We start from the raw sequence: 16,222 nt of genomic DNA on the forward strand, positions 1-16,222 counted from the left end.
TGGAAAACATGGAGGTTTAAGGGCAATAAAGATTTATGTACATTGAAGTAATCAGTACATGTTATCTGTTAGTATTATGTGCAGCAGACATGTCCACTTGTCTGTCTGGCTGGGCTTTGTTGGTGAGTCCTTGTCAAAGTTGAGTCATTCCTATGAAATGGGTCACCTTTAGAGCATCAGGGCAACTACTGCACCTCAGACATGGGGGGGCAGTTAGCTGGAATGTAGGTGTAACTAGATATTATGTAAAAGAAGGCTAACTATTTTTCAATTTGTCTGCATCTATTCTCATTGTTTAACTCCACATAAGGGGTGTCAACATTTTAAGAGATTGATGCATATTTTAGTCTTGCAGCCAAATATTTTAATATTTAGTGTGTGTGTGACCATCACCAGCCCTCCCTGAAAGCTAAGCTGACATTCTTTATTAGAATTATTATAAAAATTAGGAATTTGGTCCAGGTTTAAGACTATTTCTTTTCACTTTTAGCTCTCTGCCAGCTGTTGCAAGTAAGTTTTAAAGATCAACTTACCAGCAGTTGTAAAAGGTGTTACCCAGGAGCTCCACAGGTTGAAGTTCATACATTATAACTGACAAATATAGTCAGAGTATTGTGAGTACAACCTGACAACATTGTTGGGTGTGATTATCTTCAGCTCCTCTTCTTGGAAAAGTACAAAAAGTTGTGGTTGAATATGGCAGTGCAATTGCTCAAAATAATTCCTGACATGCATGTAGGGAAGCTGAGTACATTTACAGGTGATTAGTGTATATTTGAAGGTGATATTTGGATTATTATAATATTTAACTCCAATCATCATCTCTCTGTTTCTTTGTGGTCAAGCTGAGACTGTCCCACAGCTGTATAGAAGTGTAAAAGTTGTTGATTAAACTTTTCTGTGTATCAAAGTTCCATATTTAATTTCTTTTGTTGCTTTAATAAACCTTAGAAGTCTGAATGTGTGTTTTTGAAAGTGTAGTTGGTGGAAATTCTCCACCCTGATGCTGACTGCTTGTATCACTAATGATATATCCTTTAGTGCAGGGGTCTCAAACATGCGGCCCTCGGGCCAAAACCGGCCCTCCAGAGGGTCCAATCCGGCCTGTGGGATGATTTTGTAAAGTACAAAAATTACAGACAAGACATTAACTGCAGATTATACTTTTGTAAAACTGTAAATTTCCAATAATTTCTAGACCTTGACAAATAGTTTATCACAAAGTAAAATACTGGATTGTTCATTGTTCTTTTGTTGTTTTGTGTCTCATTTTTGTAATATTTTGTCTTAAGTTGTTTTTGTCCTTTTTTGTTTCTGTTTCTTATGTTTTTGTTGTTTTCTTTCTCGTTTGTCATTTTGTGTCTCGTTTATGTAAAAATTTAGTTGTTTTTGATCATAAATCATTGTTCTTTTGTTTTGTGTCGCATTTTCGTGATATTTTGTGTTTTTGTTTTTTTTCCCTCCTTTTTGTGGTCTGACTTTTACCATTTTAATCATAAAGTAAAATAGTATATCATTCAGTTCCAGATATCTGTGACTAAATGTTGTGTTCCTTTGTAGACACTCTGTGATCTGTTAGTTGTAATGTGTAAATGATAAACTGAGTCATAATGTTGCTGAAATTAAATTTGTTTTTCTTAAGAAATTCCAGATTGTTCGTAATGTTTTGTAAAAAGATCATTCTTTAATTCCTTGAACATTTTCAGAACATACTTTTTTGCACATCCCTGCTCTAGTTTATTAAAACTCCATGTGAACATGTTAGTGAAGTTGAAAAGTTGATTTTGACTGCAGGGGGTCTTGAATTAAACAATAAATATGAGGGGGGTTGTACTGTAATATAATGCCTGTGGAACTCAGCCCACATATCAGGATGGATGGAAACTTATTGCACACAACTACAGATAAATGACATCCAACCTAACAGTCAGCACTACCACCTGGACCCCCAGGTTCTCTGTTTTACCAAATTGTTTGTTAATGTAGCCCTGCCACAGACTGGCGATCTGTCCAGGGTGTCCCCTGCCTTCGCCCAAGTCAGCTGGGATAGGCTCCAGCACCCCCCACGGCCTTAATGAGGATAAAGCGGTGTATTGAGAATGGATGGATGTTAACACAACATGTGAACAGCTCTACTCTGATGCTGGTTGTCCACCATCATACGTAGCATGAAGCACCAATGACAGTTACAATTCCACTACTTGTCACGCAACGGGGCCGGTGAACCCAAGCAGCAGGCAGACAGATGAGTAAAATAAGGTTTATTAAAGAAAATGACAAAGCACAACTATAGTGACAGGAACTAAGGCAGCGAGAAAAAAAACCAAATAAACTAGGGCTGTGATCCTTCAGGACAAAAATATAACAAGGCTGAGGAGAAGTACTTACGAACAGAGGAACTCAAACAAAGGGGCAAACATAAATTGAGGTAATCCAAGGGTAGAGTTCAGGGGGAAAATCCAAGAAGGGAAAAGGCAGAAAGGGTCCAAAAACATGTGTAGTCCAGGTGGGGAACAGGGGCAATGGCGGTGTGTCATGACAAACAATGAACCGGCAAAGACTGAAGGAAAATGGCAGAGCTTAAATAACAAGGGAAGGGACCAGGTGAATTGGATTGGGCTGATTGCCACAGCTGAGAGTGATGAAGTAATCAAGTGACAGAGCCAAGGGACAAGCGACAGGGAGAGAGACAGAAGAGGAAGACGACAGACAGAGGGAGACAAACACACAAACCAAAACACACACAGACGGTCAAAATTTGAGAAAAGGGAGGAAAGGTGGAAAACAGAGGCAAAAGCCAGACCATAACCATGACACTACTGTTCAACAGTTTGGGGTCACCCAGACAATTTACTGTTTTCCATGAAAACTGTCACTTTTATTAATGTGCTAACATAACTGCACAAGGGTTTTCTACTCATCAATGAGCCTTTCAACACCATTAGCTAACACAATGTAGCATCAGAACACAGGAGTGATGGTTGCTGGAAATGTTCCTCTGTACCCCTATGGAGATATTCCATTAAAAATCAGCTGTTTCCACCTAGAATACATGCACTGACATTCCAACCCCCCCCCCCCAGACTACCTCAAAACCGTCTACTGTGAAATACGGACTATTCTAATGTGCAATATCACACTGACCATGCACTTTTATTCTTTTTAACTGTTTTAACTTATCCTTTTTTGTGATTTTTATTACATGTATCTTGCACTGATGGAGATGCTCTAAATCTCATTGTACTTGTGTATAGTGACAATAAAAGGCATTCTATTCTATTCTATTCTAGAATAATCATTTACTACATTAACAATGTCGAGACTGTATTTCTGACTAATTTAATGTTATCTTCACTGTAAAAAAAATGCTTTTCTTTCAATAATAAGGACATTTCTAAGTTTTCCAAACCTTTGAACAGTAGTGTATAAAAAAACAAGTCTCATCACTTAGTAGGTAAGATGACCATCATTCCAGTGTAATATATTGTAATATGCATGTTTGTAACAGGTGTCTACTTTGTCCACAGTGTCTGAAAACCGAGGCTTGTAAGGCTGAAGTCCACTCTGACTTTGGTCAGCTGCTGAGTGAGCTGAACAAATCAGACGCTCCGTACGCCCTCAGTGTTGCCAACAGACTCTATGGAGAGCAGTCCTACCAGTTTGTTCAGGTGTGTGTCTTCTTTTTTCCAGCATATGTTCTGGGTATTCACAAACAGGGTTTGGTTATGCTTATGTTTCATTCAGCTAGCATGACTGAGAAAAGCAGAGAGGAATGTTGAAGCGGTTTAAGAAGCAATGATGGATATGGGAGTGGGCCCCAGGCCAAAATACAAGCAAAAAGTAAATTAATGACTGTAAAATACTGTTTTATCCACAAGAGCTTTTAATTCTAGTAAGATGAATCATGGGGTTCACTTATAACTTACAAATGTGTTGTTTGGTTCGATGGATTCCAGGATTTCTTGGGAAAAACCAGGAAGCACTACAACGCTGAGCTGGAATCTGTGGACTTCATGAAAAAGTCTGAAGCAGCCAGACTCAACATCAACAGCTGGGTGGAGGAACAAACACAAGGTGGATCAACACACACATTTACTGTGTGTAAACTGACCTGCAAACCTCCTTCTGTCTGTCTGTCAGTCCTGTGTTGGTTTAAGTGCAGAAAGAGCTATATTTGCAGATATTTTAATACAAACTTACATGGATGTAAATGGCCTGACTGAGCCATGAGGGACATGAAGAGGACCTGTGTTGCTTTGGGTTTGAATGGCGGAGTGATGATTTGATCAAATTCTATTGAACAAAGGCAGAAACATTTCATTTTGGTGTGTTATGTGATAAATAGAGCTGGAAAATGTTAACAAAGTGACAAACTTAAAGTATACTATTTTATATTTTACCAAATGTGACATTGCTTCACTTGCATCAATTCTGTTCACCAGGTAAAATTAAGGATGTGCTGGCCCAGGGTGTGGTGGACGACATGACCAGGTTGGTGCTGGTCAATGCCATCTACTTCAAGGGCAACTGGAACAAGCAGTTTAAGGAGAGCTCCACACGTGACGCTCCATTTAGAGTCAACAAGGTAAAACTGCAGCAGAATGATGATGTGATTCTATTTTGTAAAGTCAAGCTTCAGTTCTGTCTTCACTGTGTAACAGATTTAAAACATGAGATGCAACATCATGAGATACTATCAACAGAATGATTTTGCAAACTGCATTGAAATTGATGCATGTTTCAGGCCTTCTCTTCCATGAAGTACAGCTGTTTCAGAGAGGTCATAGCAGGCATATGAAAGCCCCCAACAGGAGTGTCCATTCTGGGTAATAGATCTCATGGTGTTTGTATCAGTCATAGACAGGCCTTTCTATTGGTCTAATAAATGTTGTTTTGTCCACTGACAAAATATTCACCACAGTAAAAAAAAATAAGAGTAAAGACACTGAGTAATAAACAGTGATTTGTTCAAACAACATTTAGAGATGTAGGACCATCAGGTGGCCGAAACACAGCAAAACCAACTGCAAAGCAAGCCTTAATACTAGATCAGATTTTTATGATGTTGGTTAACTGGAAAAAATGGAGTTAACATTGATAGTGGTTTGTTCACCACCTGATCAATGCCACTCCAAGTTTCACAGGTTTCTCATTCCTCTTGTAGGCAGACAAACCTTGAAACATCCATCCATCCATCCATCCATCCATCCATCCATCCATCCATCCATCCATCCATCCATCCATCCATCCATCCATCCATCCATCCATCAGCTTTGCTTGTTTTTAGTTCTTGGAGGTCTTTAACCTCTTATCCAAATGCTTCCTCGGTTCTGACTGACTGGTTGGTGTTTATTTAAGGCTACCAGTGGTTCATTACTCCGCCAAATCCAACATGAATAAAGATTTGGTTAAACTGGATGTCTGAGCTGCAGTCTGTGTGTCTGATAGGTGGTGTCAGAGGCCAACCTCTCTGTTTATAGACGATCTTTTCAGTTCAACATAGAAAGGTTCTGTGATAGAATAAGTCCAAACATCCAGAACACTTAATGTAGCTTTAAATATAGTGTAGAATATGTTAAAGAGTTGTAACCAAAGAAAAACAGTGGTTCCACTGCATGAAAGTTTGAATTATGGTGCAGCTGTGGCCACACTCAACAAATGCCTCGATGATTACACCCTGCCATGCACTTCTGATTCACTGCAACTGGGTGATGAGCACAAGATTCCAACTGGTGGGAAGTTTCAGGTTTTGTGTTTTTTCTGTTTCATGTTTTCAGAATGAAACCAAGTCCATGAGGATGATGTACCAGAAAACTAAATTTCCTTTGACCTACATCCCTGAAATGAACTGCCAGGTAATTCATAATCAGTACAGTCCATCAGTCAGTATGTCTGGATAATGTGTGTGGGTTTAGTTTTTTCATGTATTCCATAAACTAGTTCATACACATGAACCAAACAGCTGCAAGGCCGGTTTGTGTATTTACTGTCATGTTTGAAATGTTTGACAGATCCTAGAGATGCCCTACAAAGGCAAGGAGCTCAGCATGCTCATCTTCCTCCCCAATGACATGGAGGACAGTACTACAGGCCTGGAGAAGGTACAAACACAAACATTTGCACTTGGGCACAAAACAAAATCTACAAGATACACACAAAGGAATGACTGATTATGTGTCCACCACCCAGCTGGAGAAGGAGCTGACCTATGAGAAGTTTGTGGAGTGGACCCGTCCAGACAGGATGTATGAAGTTGAGGTCCAGGTGGGTCTGCCTCGATTCAAGATGGAGGAGAAGTACGACATGAAGAAGGTCCTGGCCAGCATGGGCATGGTGGACGCCTTTGACATGAGAAAGAGTGACTTCTCTGGTATGACGTGTTCCTGGATCGTACAAGATACATTAAAGAGCAGGCAGCCAAAGCCTGAACTGGCTACTGAAGTTCTCCCAAATCAATGCTGTCTACACTCCCACCAGGTACTATATTTATGTGAAGTATCATCTGTCACTCTCTCCTTTAACAGGCATGTCTCCTGCCAATGACCTGGTGCTGTCTGAAGTCATCCATAAGGCTTTCGTGGAGGTCAACGAGGAGGGAACTGAGGCTGCTGCTGCCACCGCTGTTGTCGTGATGACGTTTGCTGCCGTGATTCCAGCCCCCTTCATCGCAGACCACCCCTTCCTCTTCTTCATCCGACACAACCCTTCCATGAGCATCCTCTTTGCTGGCCGATACTGCTCCCCTGAGTGAGAGCGTCGTTGTTTAGAGCAGGTTTTCCCAACAGAGGGAGGTTACAACACATATAATCTGCAATAGTGTAACATTTTATTCTGCATCACTGGAAGAATGTTGAGAATAATCGCTCTACAGTTTCTTGTCGCTAATCACACCCTGAGTTCCCGTCCATTGTTTCCAACACCAGGATTATGAGTAAAAACGATGGTGTTGGATCTTCTAAACCTGATCTCTCTCATTTGTGTCTCTTCTCATATAAATGATTGTGAATTTGTCCTGTGCCTTCCTGAACATTCAGCTCTAGCACTGTTTCGGCTAATCTCATCCTTTACTTTATGTCTGCAATGCACGTATGGTCCTGTTTGCTGCAGTCTTACTCTACTGTGGTTCATCTCTCCATATTGTCTAGTTTATCCTGCACCTTACATCCTTTTAATGAATTTAACTGTAAATTGTCCCTTTTTCACCCAGCAGCTCAGACATCAACTGTACCTTTTGGCTGCAATGTTCTCTGCACTTTATTTACATAACAAGCAATTTCATCATTTTCTATTTTTGCTTGACCAAAAAAGGATGTGATGAAATCAAAAATCACAAGTGCTTGTGTTTTTGGTAGTTAACATAAAGTTCAGTTACATTTAACTGTACCTTTATGCGTGAAATAAAAATGGATTAAAAGTAAGAAGAACTTACATGAAGGTTTGAACTGGTTTTGAGTCCAGGTCCTTTTGGTGTATCCCTGTGTTTTTAAATATGGAATAAAAGTGTGTGGTTTGCAAATATTGTATGTCACATTTTTAAAAAAAAAGTTTTTACTGATATTTTGTCTGATGTAGTTTAAAAACAGTGGAGTTTATAACGTAGTTTAATCATGTAGAAGAGCTAATATCACACTGGATTTCACTGTAGAAGTGATTTTAGTTCTTCTTTACAACAAACTGTTTTCATCATGTATCAACTAAAGGCCTTTTTAATCTTAAAAACACAATTTAAATTTCAGTCAGTAACTCTTTTCTGATTGAATGGTTGCACTTGTTCTATCCACAGCAGGTCAAGAACGATTGCAAAGATTTCTGCTGAAAAACACACAATTTGTCAGTTAGACTGTGATGTATGTGAACATTAAATTCAGGTATATGTTGAATTTTGAATTTTGAATTGAACACATTGGAGGATGAGGTGGAGAGACGGGCACTGAGCAGGATGGAGGCCATTCTGACAAACATGGATCATCCACTTCATATCTGCCTCAGTGAGCAACAAAACATCAGTGGACGGCTCCTATCCCTGCACTGCAGGACTGAAAGATTGAGGAAATCTTTCTTGCTGTCAATAATCAGGCTCTTCAATTCAAAATGAAACAGATAAGAACCCTGACAGTTGAATTTCTCTTTGGGGATCAATAAAGTGATTCTGATTCTGATGTATTCCTGCAGGTCTGTCATCAGGAGTTTTTGAACAATCTCTGTATTGTCAAGAATCTTCAGAACTGTATGTCAAAAAATGAAAACATTAGCACTACCTACCGTGATGGAAGAAGAAGTTTATTTTAAGGGAAAGTAATACTGCTTTGTAGTGGACTAAATATAGGGTGATATCAGCTAATATGGGCCACTTTTTGGTAAATCGCTTGAAGAACGAACAACAAACAATGTATTCTATTAAAATGTGGTTTTATGGCTAGTAGTGGTTGTTTTCTTTTAATTTTGCATTGAAATTACCTCGTAAATAGGATTGTTTAGCTCCTACAGGTCTTGATACGTCAGCTGTGCCAATTTTTTTACACAAGCAAAGTTCAGGTAAAATGGGACGCTGATCCGGTAAGGTGGGCCAGTCCAACTGCAAAGGGATAGTCATCAATTTTTATTGTAAAAAAAAACTGTCAATATGGCAACATACTGTGTAAGAACAATTTAAAAATATCAGGACAATTCATTACATTGTAAATAATTAACTGATCTGCTCATGGCAAATGTATTGAATCCACATGGCACTGTGAACTTGGGTATAAAACAAATAATGATAAAAAAAACAACAACAACTGCAACCTACTAGGCCTACAAATGGGATGAATGCAAACACTGAATCTCAATAATATCTAAATAGTGAAAATTTTAAAATGTGTGTGTGTGCTTGTGTAGGTACACAGGTCATGGCCTAGGCTACTTAAAGCACAAATTTAAATACAGTCCTGACAGGTGAAGCCGTCATCATCACAGATGCCCTTCTCTTCGCCACAGCTCTCATGGCACCAGATTGAACACTTTAGACACTTGATCCATTCCTCTGTTGCCTTTGGGTCGTCAGGGTCACCGTAGCGAGCCTTGCAGAAACTACACGGCTCGTTGTCATGTTGTGTTTTCCTGTTGACCTTTTTGTCCTTTTGTTTTTTTGATGACTTCGGTTTGGTTATATTTTTCTGGCCTTCCCCTTCCTCCTTGCTTCATCCTTCTCTCTTTTCCTCTCTGGTCCTTGTTCCTCCTCTCTTCATCTATCCTCAACTGTTCTCTCACTTTCTGTCTCCTCTGCTTGTCTCCTTTCTTCCTCCATGTCTCAGTCTCTCTCACTTGCTTCTTGTTTGCCATACTCACCGCAGATAAAGTCAGTGGATTGTTTCTTAAAACACTGATCATTATTTTTAGGCAGATGCATCCTTTTCACATAAATGCCTACTCCATTCCCTTCAAATGTGTACATGTGTGACTGACAAAAAGGGTGGCCCATTTTAGCTGAAACCAGGGGGCCCAACTTACCTGAATAGGTTCAGCTAAATTGGGCCACTAACTTTTAATTTTTATCAGAAATTCTTATGCCAGTGGTGACCTCCAGGGTCAGTGTAGTGTCAGGGGAGTTCTAAAGATCTCTGTTCCTGTGGATAACCATATTTCTTTTCTCTGTGGACAGGAGCTGTTGGGCTGTATGACGAGTGACTGGCTTTTTTTTTTTTTTTCCCCCCAGGTGGTGGTCCCTTCACTCTCTGTACAGTAGAGCACTTGGTGTCCATTAATGAGTTTTTTTTTTTTTTTTTCCACATGTGGTGTGTCGCATCCGGACCCTCCCCTTCCCTGTTCAGTCAGTCATTCTGGTCTGGTAAGCCCTCAGCCCTGAGTTTAGTGTATAGATGTTCAGTGGCTGCACCCTGGAGGTCCAAAAAGATTGCATTTATTTTGCCTCTCACTATTGAGCGGTCTCGTGGCACCGCCACTAAGATTCTTTTTTTTTAATGGAAATATTGTCATTTTAACAGAAAGCATATTGTTACAGTAATACATTTTTATTTTTGTGTAGCTATATGTTTGAGTCATGTCTGTCTCTCTAGTGTTGCACTTACCTGTGTGACCTTTTCTCTGTTTTGGAGTGGTGGTTCCCTCTAATACGATTTCCTGGGGGTGAAATTCCCCCAGGTGGCGTTGTCAGTAATTTGGTAATCAGCCAAAACACATTAACCCTCGGAGCATTGCCACACATCTTTACTCCAACAAACATGTTTTTTTTTCTAGGGCGTGTAAATAACAAACACAGAAAAGTGTTTAAAAAAATTGTGCTGATACATTTAAAGCTTTTGAAATTTGTGAGGTTACCTCATGTGTATGCATATATATTATGCACACTATTGTGCTTCCAGGCATAATTCAACAGGGAAACTGCAGTTAAAGTTTTAGATTTGTTACAGTGTCAGAAAATGTTTAATGCTATGAAGAAAAATTGTAAGCAAGCGTTCAACATTTGGAGCTGAGGTGTTCCCAATAATGGTTCCATTTTTGGAAATGTTGGACGGCTGTCAGTAGAAAAACTCGGAACAAACTTTACTGTGATACAAGAAATTATGAAGTAAACTGAAACATTACACACAGAAAAATGTGCCCATTTATATTTACACTTTGACTGCAGTTGCATCAAATAAAATCCTTGAGCAGAGACAGTGCTCACTCAGGGGGAGCAGAACCGGCCAGCAAAGAGGATGCTCATAGTGCTGTTATGTCTGATGAAGAACAGGAAGGGGTGATCTGCAGTGAAACGTGGATAAAGACACTAAATTCACAGAGAAATGATTGAAGAAGCAGCTGCCTCAGTTCCTGCCTCATTCACCTCCACAAAAGCCTTGTGGGTGACTTTTGACAGCACCAACTCTTTGGTCTCAGACATTCTTGTCACAGAAAGAAAACAAAGACAAACATTTTAGGATCAAACAGTCACAACTGACTTGAAACAGTGAACCAGCAGATTTTCATCTTCCTGCTCTAGCTCTGGAATTAAAGACATTTACAATCCTCAAACTGGCATCAGTTTCCAGTTTTGATAAACAGACGTCCCACAGAGCATCACAACCTTCAAGGGGCATCATTATTGTCATTATAAAATCACACCTACACATGTGGACAAAATTGTTGCTACTCTTTGGTTAATGAACAAAAACCCCACAATGGTCACAGAAATAATTTGAATCTGAAAAAAGTAATAATAAACAAAAATTCTATGAAAATTAAGTAATGAAAATCAGACATTGCTTTTGGTTCAACAGAATTATTTTAAAAAATAAACTCATGAAACAGACCTGGATAGAAATGATGGTACCCTTAACTTAATATTTTATTGCACAACGTTTTGATGCAATCACTGAAATCAAACGATTTCTGTAACTGTTAATGAGACTTCTGCATCTCTCAGCAGGTATTTTGGTATCTTTATATACAGTCTATGCCTTGACTCTTTGTGCTTCGAGCCATGCTTTTATTCTGAAGGTGTACACTGATAGTGAAATATTCTGAGTGCTGGGAAATTACTGGTTATCATTTGACGGTGTTTGTTTATGTAGTTCTGAATACCTGTTCCATGAAGAAGCCTGGAATGAATTTCTTAACAATTTGTATTTGGACAAATTGTGTAATTATTGGGTAAAATAATAATGTAATCATCTGTAATGACCTTTCTCAAACAGCACAACCTGAAAGCTTGGAAAGAGGCAATACACACGGACAACTCTGGAGGCAGATATATGTTTATATTTATTTTATACAATAACATTAAATGAAAATAAAAGCCAATACAAAAACATATGAGGTTAGGTAATTAGCTTTATGACTCCTTGACATGCATAAATATTTATAACATTAAACAGATAAAACGTTCTAAAACAAATAGCCTCTGCAGACACTATTGGGCCGATGGACACAATCTGGACGTGATCTGAACGTCCAGCAGATGTCTGATGTTTAGTGGGATGTGTCTGTAACACTACTTTGTGTAACTTCCACTGTGTGTCACGAGCGGTGGAAGGAGAACCCAGGCACAGAAACCAACAGACAGACAGGTTTAAAAGACAAAAAGGGGTTTATAATACCAAAAACCCAGAATCACATCCGTCAGAAAACAAGGAGCCGAAACAAAAACTAGACCTCTCGAACCATGCCAATCAAAACCTCTGCAGAACTAAAAGTTACTCACACACGGGTAGCTGTCTCCTGTGAGTGCAGGTAACTGAGACGAGTTCATAAAATAACAAGAAACACAATGTAGTCCAGGACAGAGAGAAATCCTCAAAAGTCCAGAGCTGATGGGAATCTGAAGGAATGAGGGGAAACCACATTTGGGTCAGTCTAAGCTGTGATACCCCCACACACAATGAGGGGAGCAGAGGATTTTTAAACAGAAGGGGAAGGCAGGTGAATGGTGTTGGCTAATTACTCCTCAGCTGAGTCTCATGCTGCAATTAGCTGTCCTCCAGCAGGTAATCAGCTGGGAGAGAGAAAGGGAGACAGGGACAAAAACCAGGCAGGAGCCGGAACAGCTTCCTGTCCTGACACTGTGAGCTTAGAACAATAGTTCATCATAGTAATTAAATTAAAGCCAGGAGTCAAAGCAAAACTGAAGAGCAGGGCAAAAATTATCTACCTCTAACACCAACACTAACTCAGAAACAATTACTAGACCTCAAAATAAAACAGCAGTGACTACAGCTCTGTGGGGAATACTTATTTAGTTTCTCCAAAAAAATCTTGCAATTTCAAAGGGTGCCAATAACTATGGACATGGCATTTAAAAAAAAAAAAGTTAAAACTCATGGTTAACATTTTAATGCAATATCTTATTATTTTTCGTCACTTGTTTATGTATTTTTTTTTAGCAAGATGAATATTCGCTGAACATGATAAATGTTTGGTAACTGCATTTCATTTTTACATTGTCCTAAAAATCAATGATGATATTTATTTAATAAATCATTTCAGTGTTTGGTCTTTTTAATATTAAACCTGCTTTGTCTCAAGGAACAAAACCAAAACCCTGTAAATACCAGGAACAGTTCTTGGAGTGAATTTTATCGAGGGGGCGACAGCGAGTAACATCGTGTTTGTATCCACTCGGCTTCCGTCCAGTGAAGGAGGAGAAAGCGGAAGCTGATGTGTTGTTCAGGTTTTCTGGGTGTGTCGACTTATAAATAATAAAACCAGATGCTTCAAGCACAAGTTTTCCTGTAGTGGAAAGACTTCCAATCGCTCAAGGACCACAAGGAACTCTCCTGTCAGTGAGTAAACGGTGTGTCTCCTTCAGTTTGTGTGTGTTAGTATAGCTGATAATGGAGCACTGAGTAGTTTCTGTGTACAAACTAAACTGTATTTCTAAAACCTTCCACAGTAAAGTCTGACAGCTGAACACTTTCTTGAAGGGGAATTAACAGAATTCCTCTTCTTAAAAGCGTATTTACACAATTTAGTCTTTTGGTATTTTTGACAAGGCTGCTGTCTGCTCCACTGCATTATCATCCACGTATGGTATGTATGTAAAATGTATTTAATCCTGTGTTTACTGGTAATAGCTGTAGTTATTCCTCTGTAGTCAGAATCTGCAGTTCAGTGTTGTTTCACTTTAAACGTGTTTTTACACATATCTTTAGCTGGACATAGTTAAACACTCATTTCATCTCTTTAACCAGTTGCTCTTTTTCAAAATGTGTCAGTACTTTAAGAGTGAAGACAAAAACAGCAAACATCCTTGCATGGATATACATACTTAGCCAGTAAAACTGATTCAGATTCTAACTCTGATTCTGAAAAACCAACATCAAGTTTTTAGATTAGATTCTTTTATTCGTCACATAAACATGTAGTATGGTAGTGAAATGCAGCGACTGTCCACCAGGCTTTAGAAATAGAAAATGTTCAACTGATAAAAAAAAAAATATATATAATACTAAAAATACGAGATAAACTATAATATACAAGAACAACCAGGTAAAATGGACATATTTATGGTTCGTAAACAGTGAGATCGTGGATGTTAAAAAGTGAAGATGTGCATTCACACAGAGAATGTGCAGTCTGTGTGATGTGTAATGTTGACATATTTACAGTTATGTGTTTGTGGTTCTTGTTTGTGAGCTGCTGACTGGAGGTTAGAGTTGACAGTCCTGATGCTCCTCCTGGTTTTTAAACATTAATTTCCTCTCAGTAAACTGTTGCTCTTTTTAGAAATGTGTGTGTTTTACTCAGCACTTAGAGAGCAAAGACTAAAACAGTCAGTATCCTTGCATGGATGTACATACTTAGCCAGTAAAACTGATTCAGATTCAGACACTTTACACACTGTGACACTTCACACAAACACTTTTAGAAACTTACATTTTGTACTTTGTATTCTTTGTTATTTCTATTTTACTACTAACCTCTGTGTAACTGTGTATTTTCCACTAACCTTTGTTTATTGTTTGTTGTTCTCTGGCAAAATAATTTCCTCTGTGATAAATAAAGTATATCTTATTTTAATTCTCATTCTGAAAAAACAACATCAAGTATCTTGTGTTTTGCCACTACATACCACCAGAGCAGCTTCATCTCTCCTTGACATTTATTCTGAAAATTTCTGGAATTCCACTGGAGGGAAGAACCATATTATTCCAAAAGATATTCCTCATTTGCCATTTTGATGATGGTGGTAAAGAGTGCTGCCCAACTCATCGGTCCAAAATCTGCCATAGATGCTCACTTGGGTTGAGATCTACTGACTGTACATGATTCACATCATTGTCATCAAAGTGACCCTTCATGCTCTGTGGAACCCCAATCAGAGTAGAAGTGCTTCATAACAGGATAAAGATGATCATTCACAACAACTTTGGATCAATTTGCAGTGATGCTTCCCTTTAAATAAACAAGTGAACCCAAATCTTGGTGGTAAAATGCTCCCCACAGTTCACCAGAGCCACCAAATCCTTTCAGTGTTGGAATGAATGGATTCCTTTCTTTTGTTGCCCATTTCTATATTCACAGAAGATCAAAGAAACTGATCAAACTAGAGAACAAAATATCTGAGTTTGTAAGGCAACAACTAATGCTCTGTGCTTTCTTTGTTCCAGAAACAATGGCATCTCCAAGCCCCCTAGCTCAGGCCAACACCAAATTCTCTCTGGCTTTGTTCAAGAACCTCGGCGATAATGACAAGACAGCAAACCTCTTCTACTCCCCCTTCAGCATCTCTTCTGCCCTGGCTATGGTGATGCTGGGGGCGAGGGGCAACACAGAAGCGCAGATGTCAGAGGTACAGCGCACCTTCACCAACACAACAACTGTCTTTGGTCGAAGTAACAAATGAACATTGATAGCACTACAGGTGGGTGCACCTGGATCAGTCTGGTTTTGAGGCAGAGTGTGTCTTCTGAGTTTACCTTTACAATTACTCAACATCACTTGAAGACAAACAACACTTAACAGTAAAGCTCCATGATGGGAAGGCTTTGAATTTGATATGAATGGAAGCTACAGAGGAGTTCTGAAGGTGTGAAGCCTCCATTCTGTATGAATCACCAGTTTTGTCTTCCGCTGTCAGCAAAAATGACAAAGATCTGTTATGATCCTGCTCCAGTTCTTGCCCTTCTTCCTCCTTTTTCCTTCTTTTCCCCATTTCTGCTCATCTGTGTGTGTCTTGACTTGTTTTTCTTTGGCTCCCTCTGTCTGTCATCTCTCCCTCCTGTCATTCTCCTAGTCACTCGGGGGCTGAATCCCAAACCGCCCCCGACACACTCCCCCTCCACTACCGAGTTTCACTCCAAAAGAAGTCACACTCACAGCTGTGGAGGGCACCTATTATTGAAGGGTGAGGGTATAAATACGATCGTCAGGAATGGGACGCCCTGTTGCCTCACCGGAAAACGGAAGACGTCATCGTCATGGTAACACAAAGACGCCTACTGTGCATGGCTGTAGCGCTGTGGCACAGGTTGCAACTAACAAGGATCGCTGCTGCTTCCAGAAGACGAAAGTATCCCACTTTTTTTCACTCACATTTTTTCCAATCCTATTATCTGGCATTTCAAATCCAACAAATGAATAAATGAATTCTGTCAGCTGTGTTCAAATTTTAAGGTGTCAGGGGGTGCACAATTTAATCAAACGTCAGCAGAGAAGAAGATTTGTTTCTTTTGATTTTTCTTTTTACACCACTCTTTGTGATGTTCTGTCAGTGTGAAAAAGGCGTGGGAGAAATAAAGAACGC

General features: G+C 39.3%; 1 protein-coding gene and 1 long non-coding RNA gene across 24 annotated transcripts in view; one reads left to right on the forward strand and one right to left on the reverse strand.

Moving 5' to 3' along the window:
• The window catches only part of LOC127531400 (leukocyte elastase inhibitor-like), a 203,738-nt gene that overhangs the window by 153,300 nt on the left and 34,216 nt on the right, over positions 1–16,222 (forward strand). For 5 of the 23 annotated variants that reach the window (XM_051940683.1, XM_051940695.1, XM_051940675.1 and 2 more), the window contains exon 2: positions 15,087–15,268. The exons of 12 other annotated variants lie outside the window; for them this stretch is intronic. In XM_051940683.1, the coding sequence (XP_051796643.1) occupies positions 15,092–15,268 (177 nt within the window). In that variant the 5' untranslated portion in view covers positions 15,087–15,091. Of the gene's footprint in view, positions 1–13,081; positions 13,271–15,086; positions 15,269–16,222 lie in introns of those variants that run through there. 6 more of the 23 variants (XM_051940673.1, XM_051940674.1, XM_051940692.1 and 3 more) reach the window with 6 other exon arrangements.
• The window catches only part of LOC127531402 (uncharacterized), an 82,076-nt gene that overhangs the window by 51,909 nt on the left and 13,945 nt on the right, over positions 1–16,222 (reverse strand). The window lies entirely within an intron of this gene.

This window comes from Acanthochromis polyacanthus, chromosome 20, assembly GCF_021347895.1.
Source record: "Acanthochromis polyacanthus isolate Apoly-LR-REF ecotype Palm Island chromosome 20, KAUST_Apoly_ChrSc, whole genome shotgun sequence".
NCBI lineage: Eukaryota > Metazoa > Chordata > Actinopteri > Pomacentridae > Acanthochromis > Acanthochromis polyacanthus.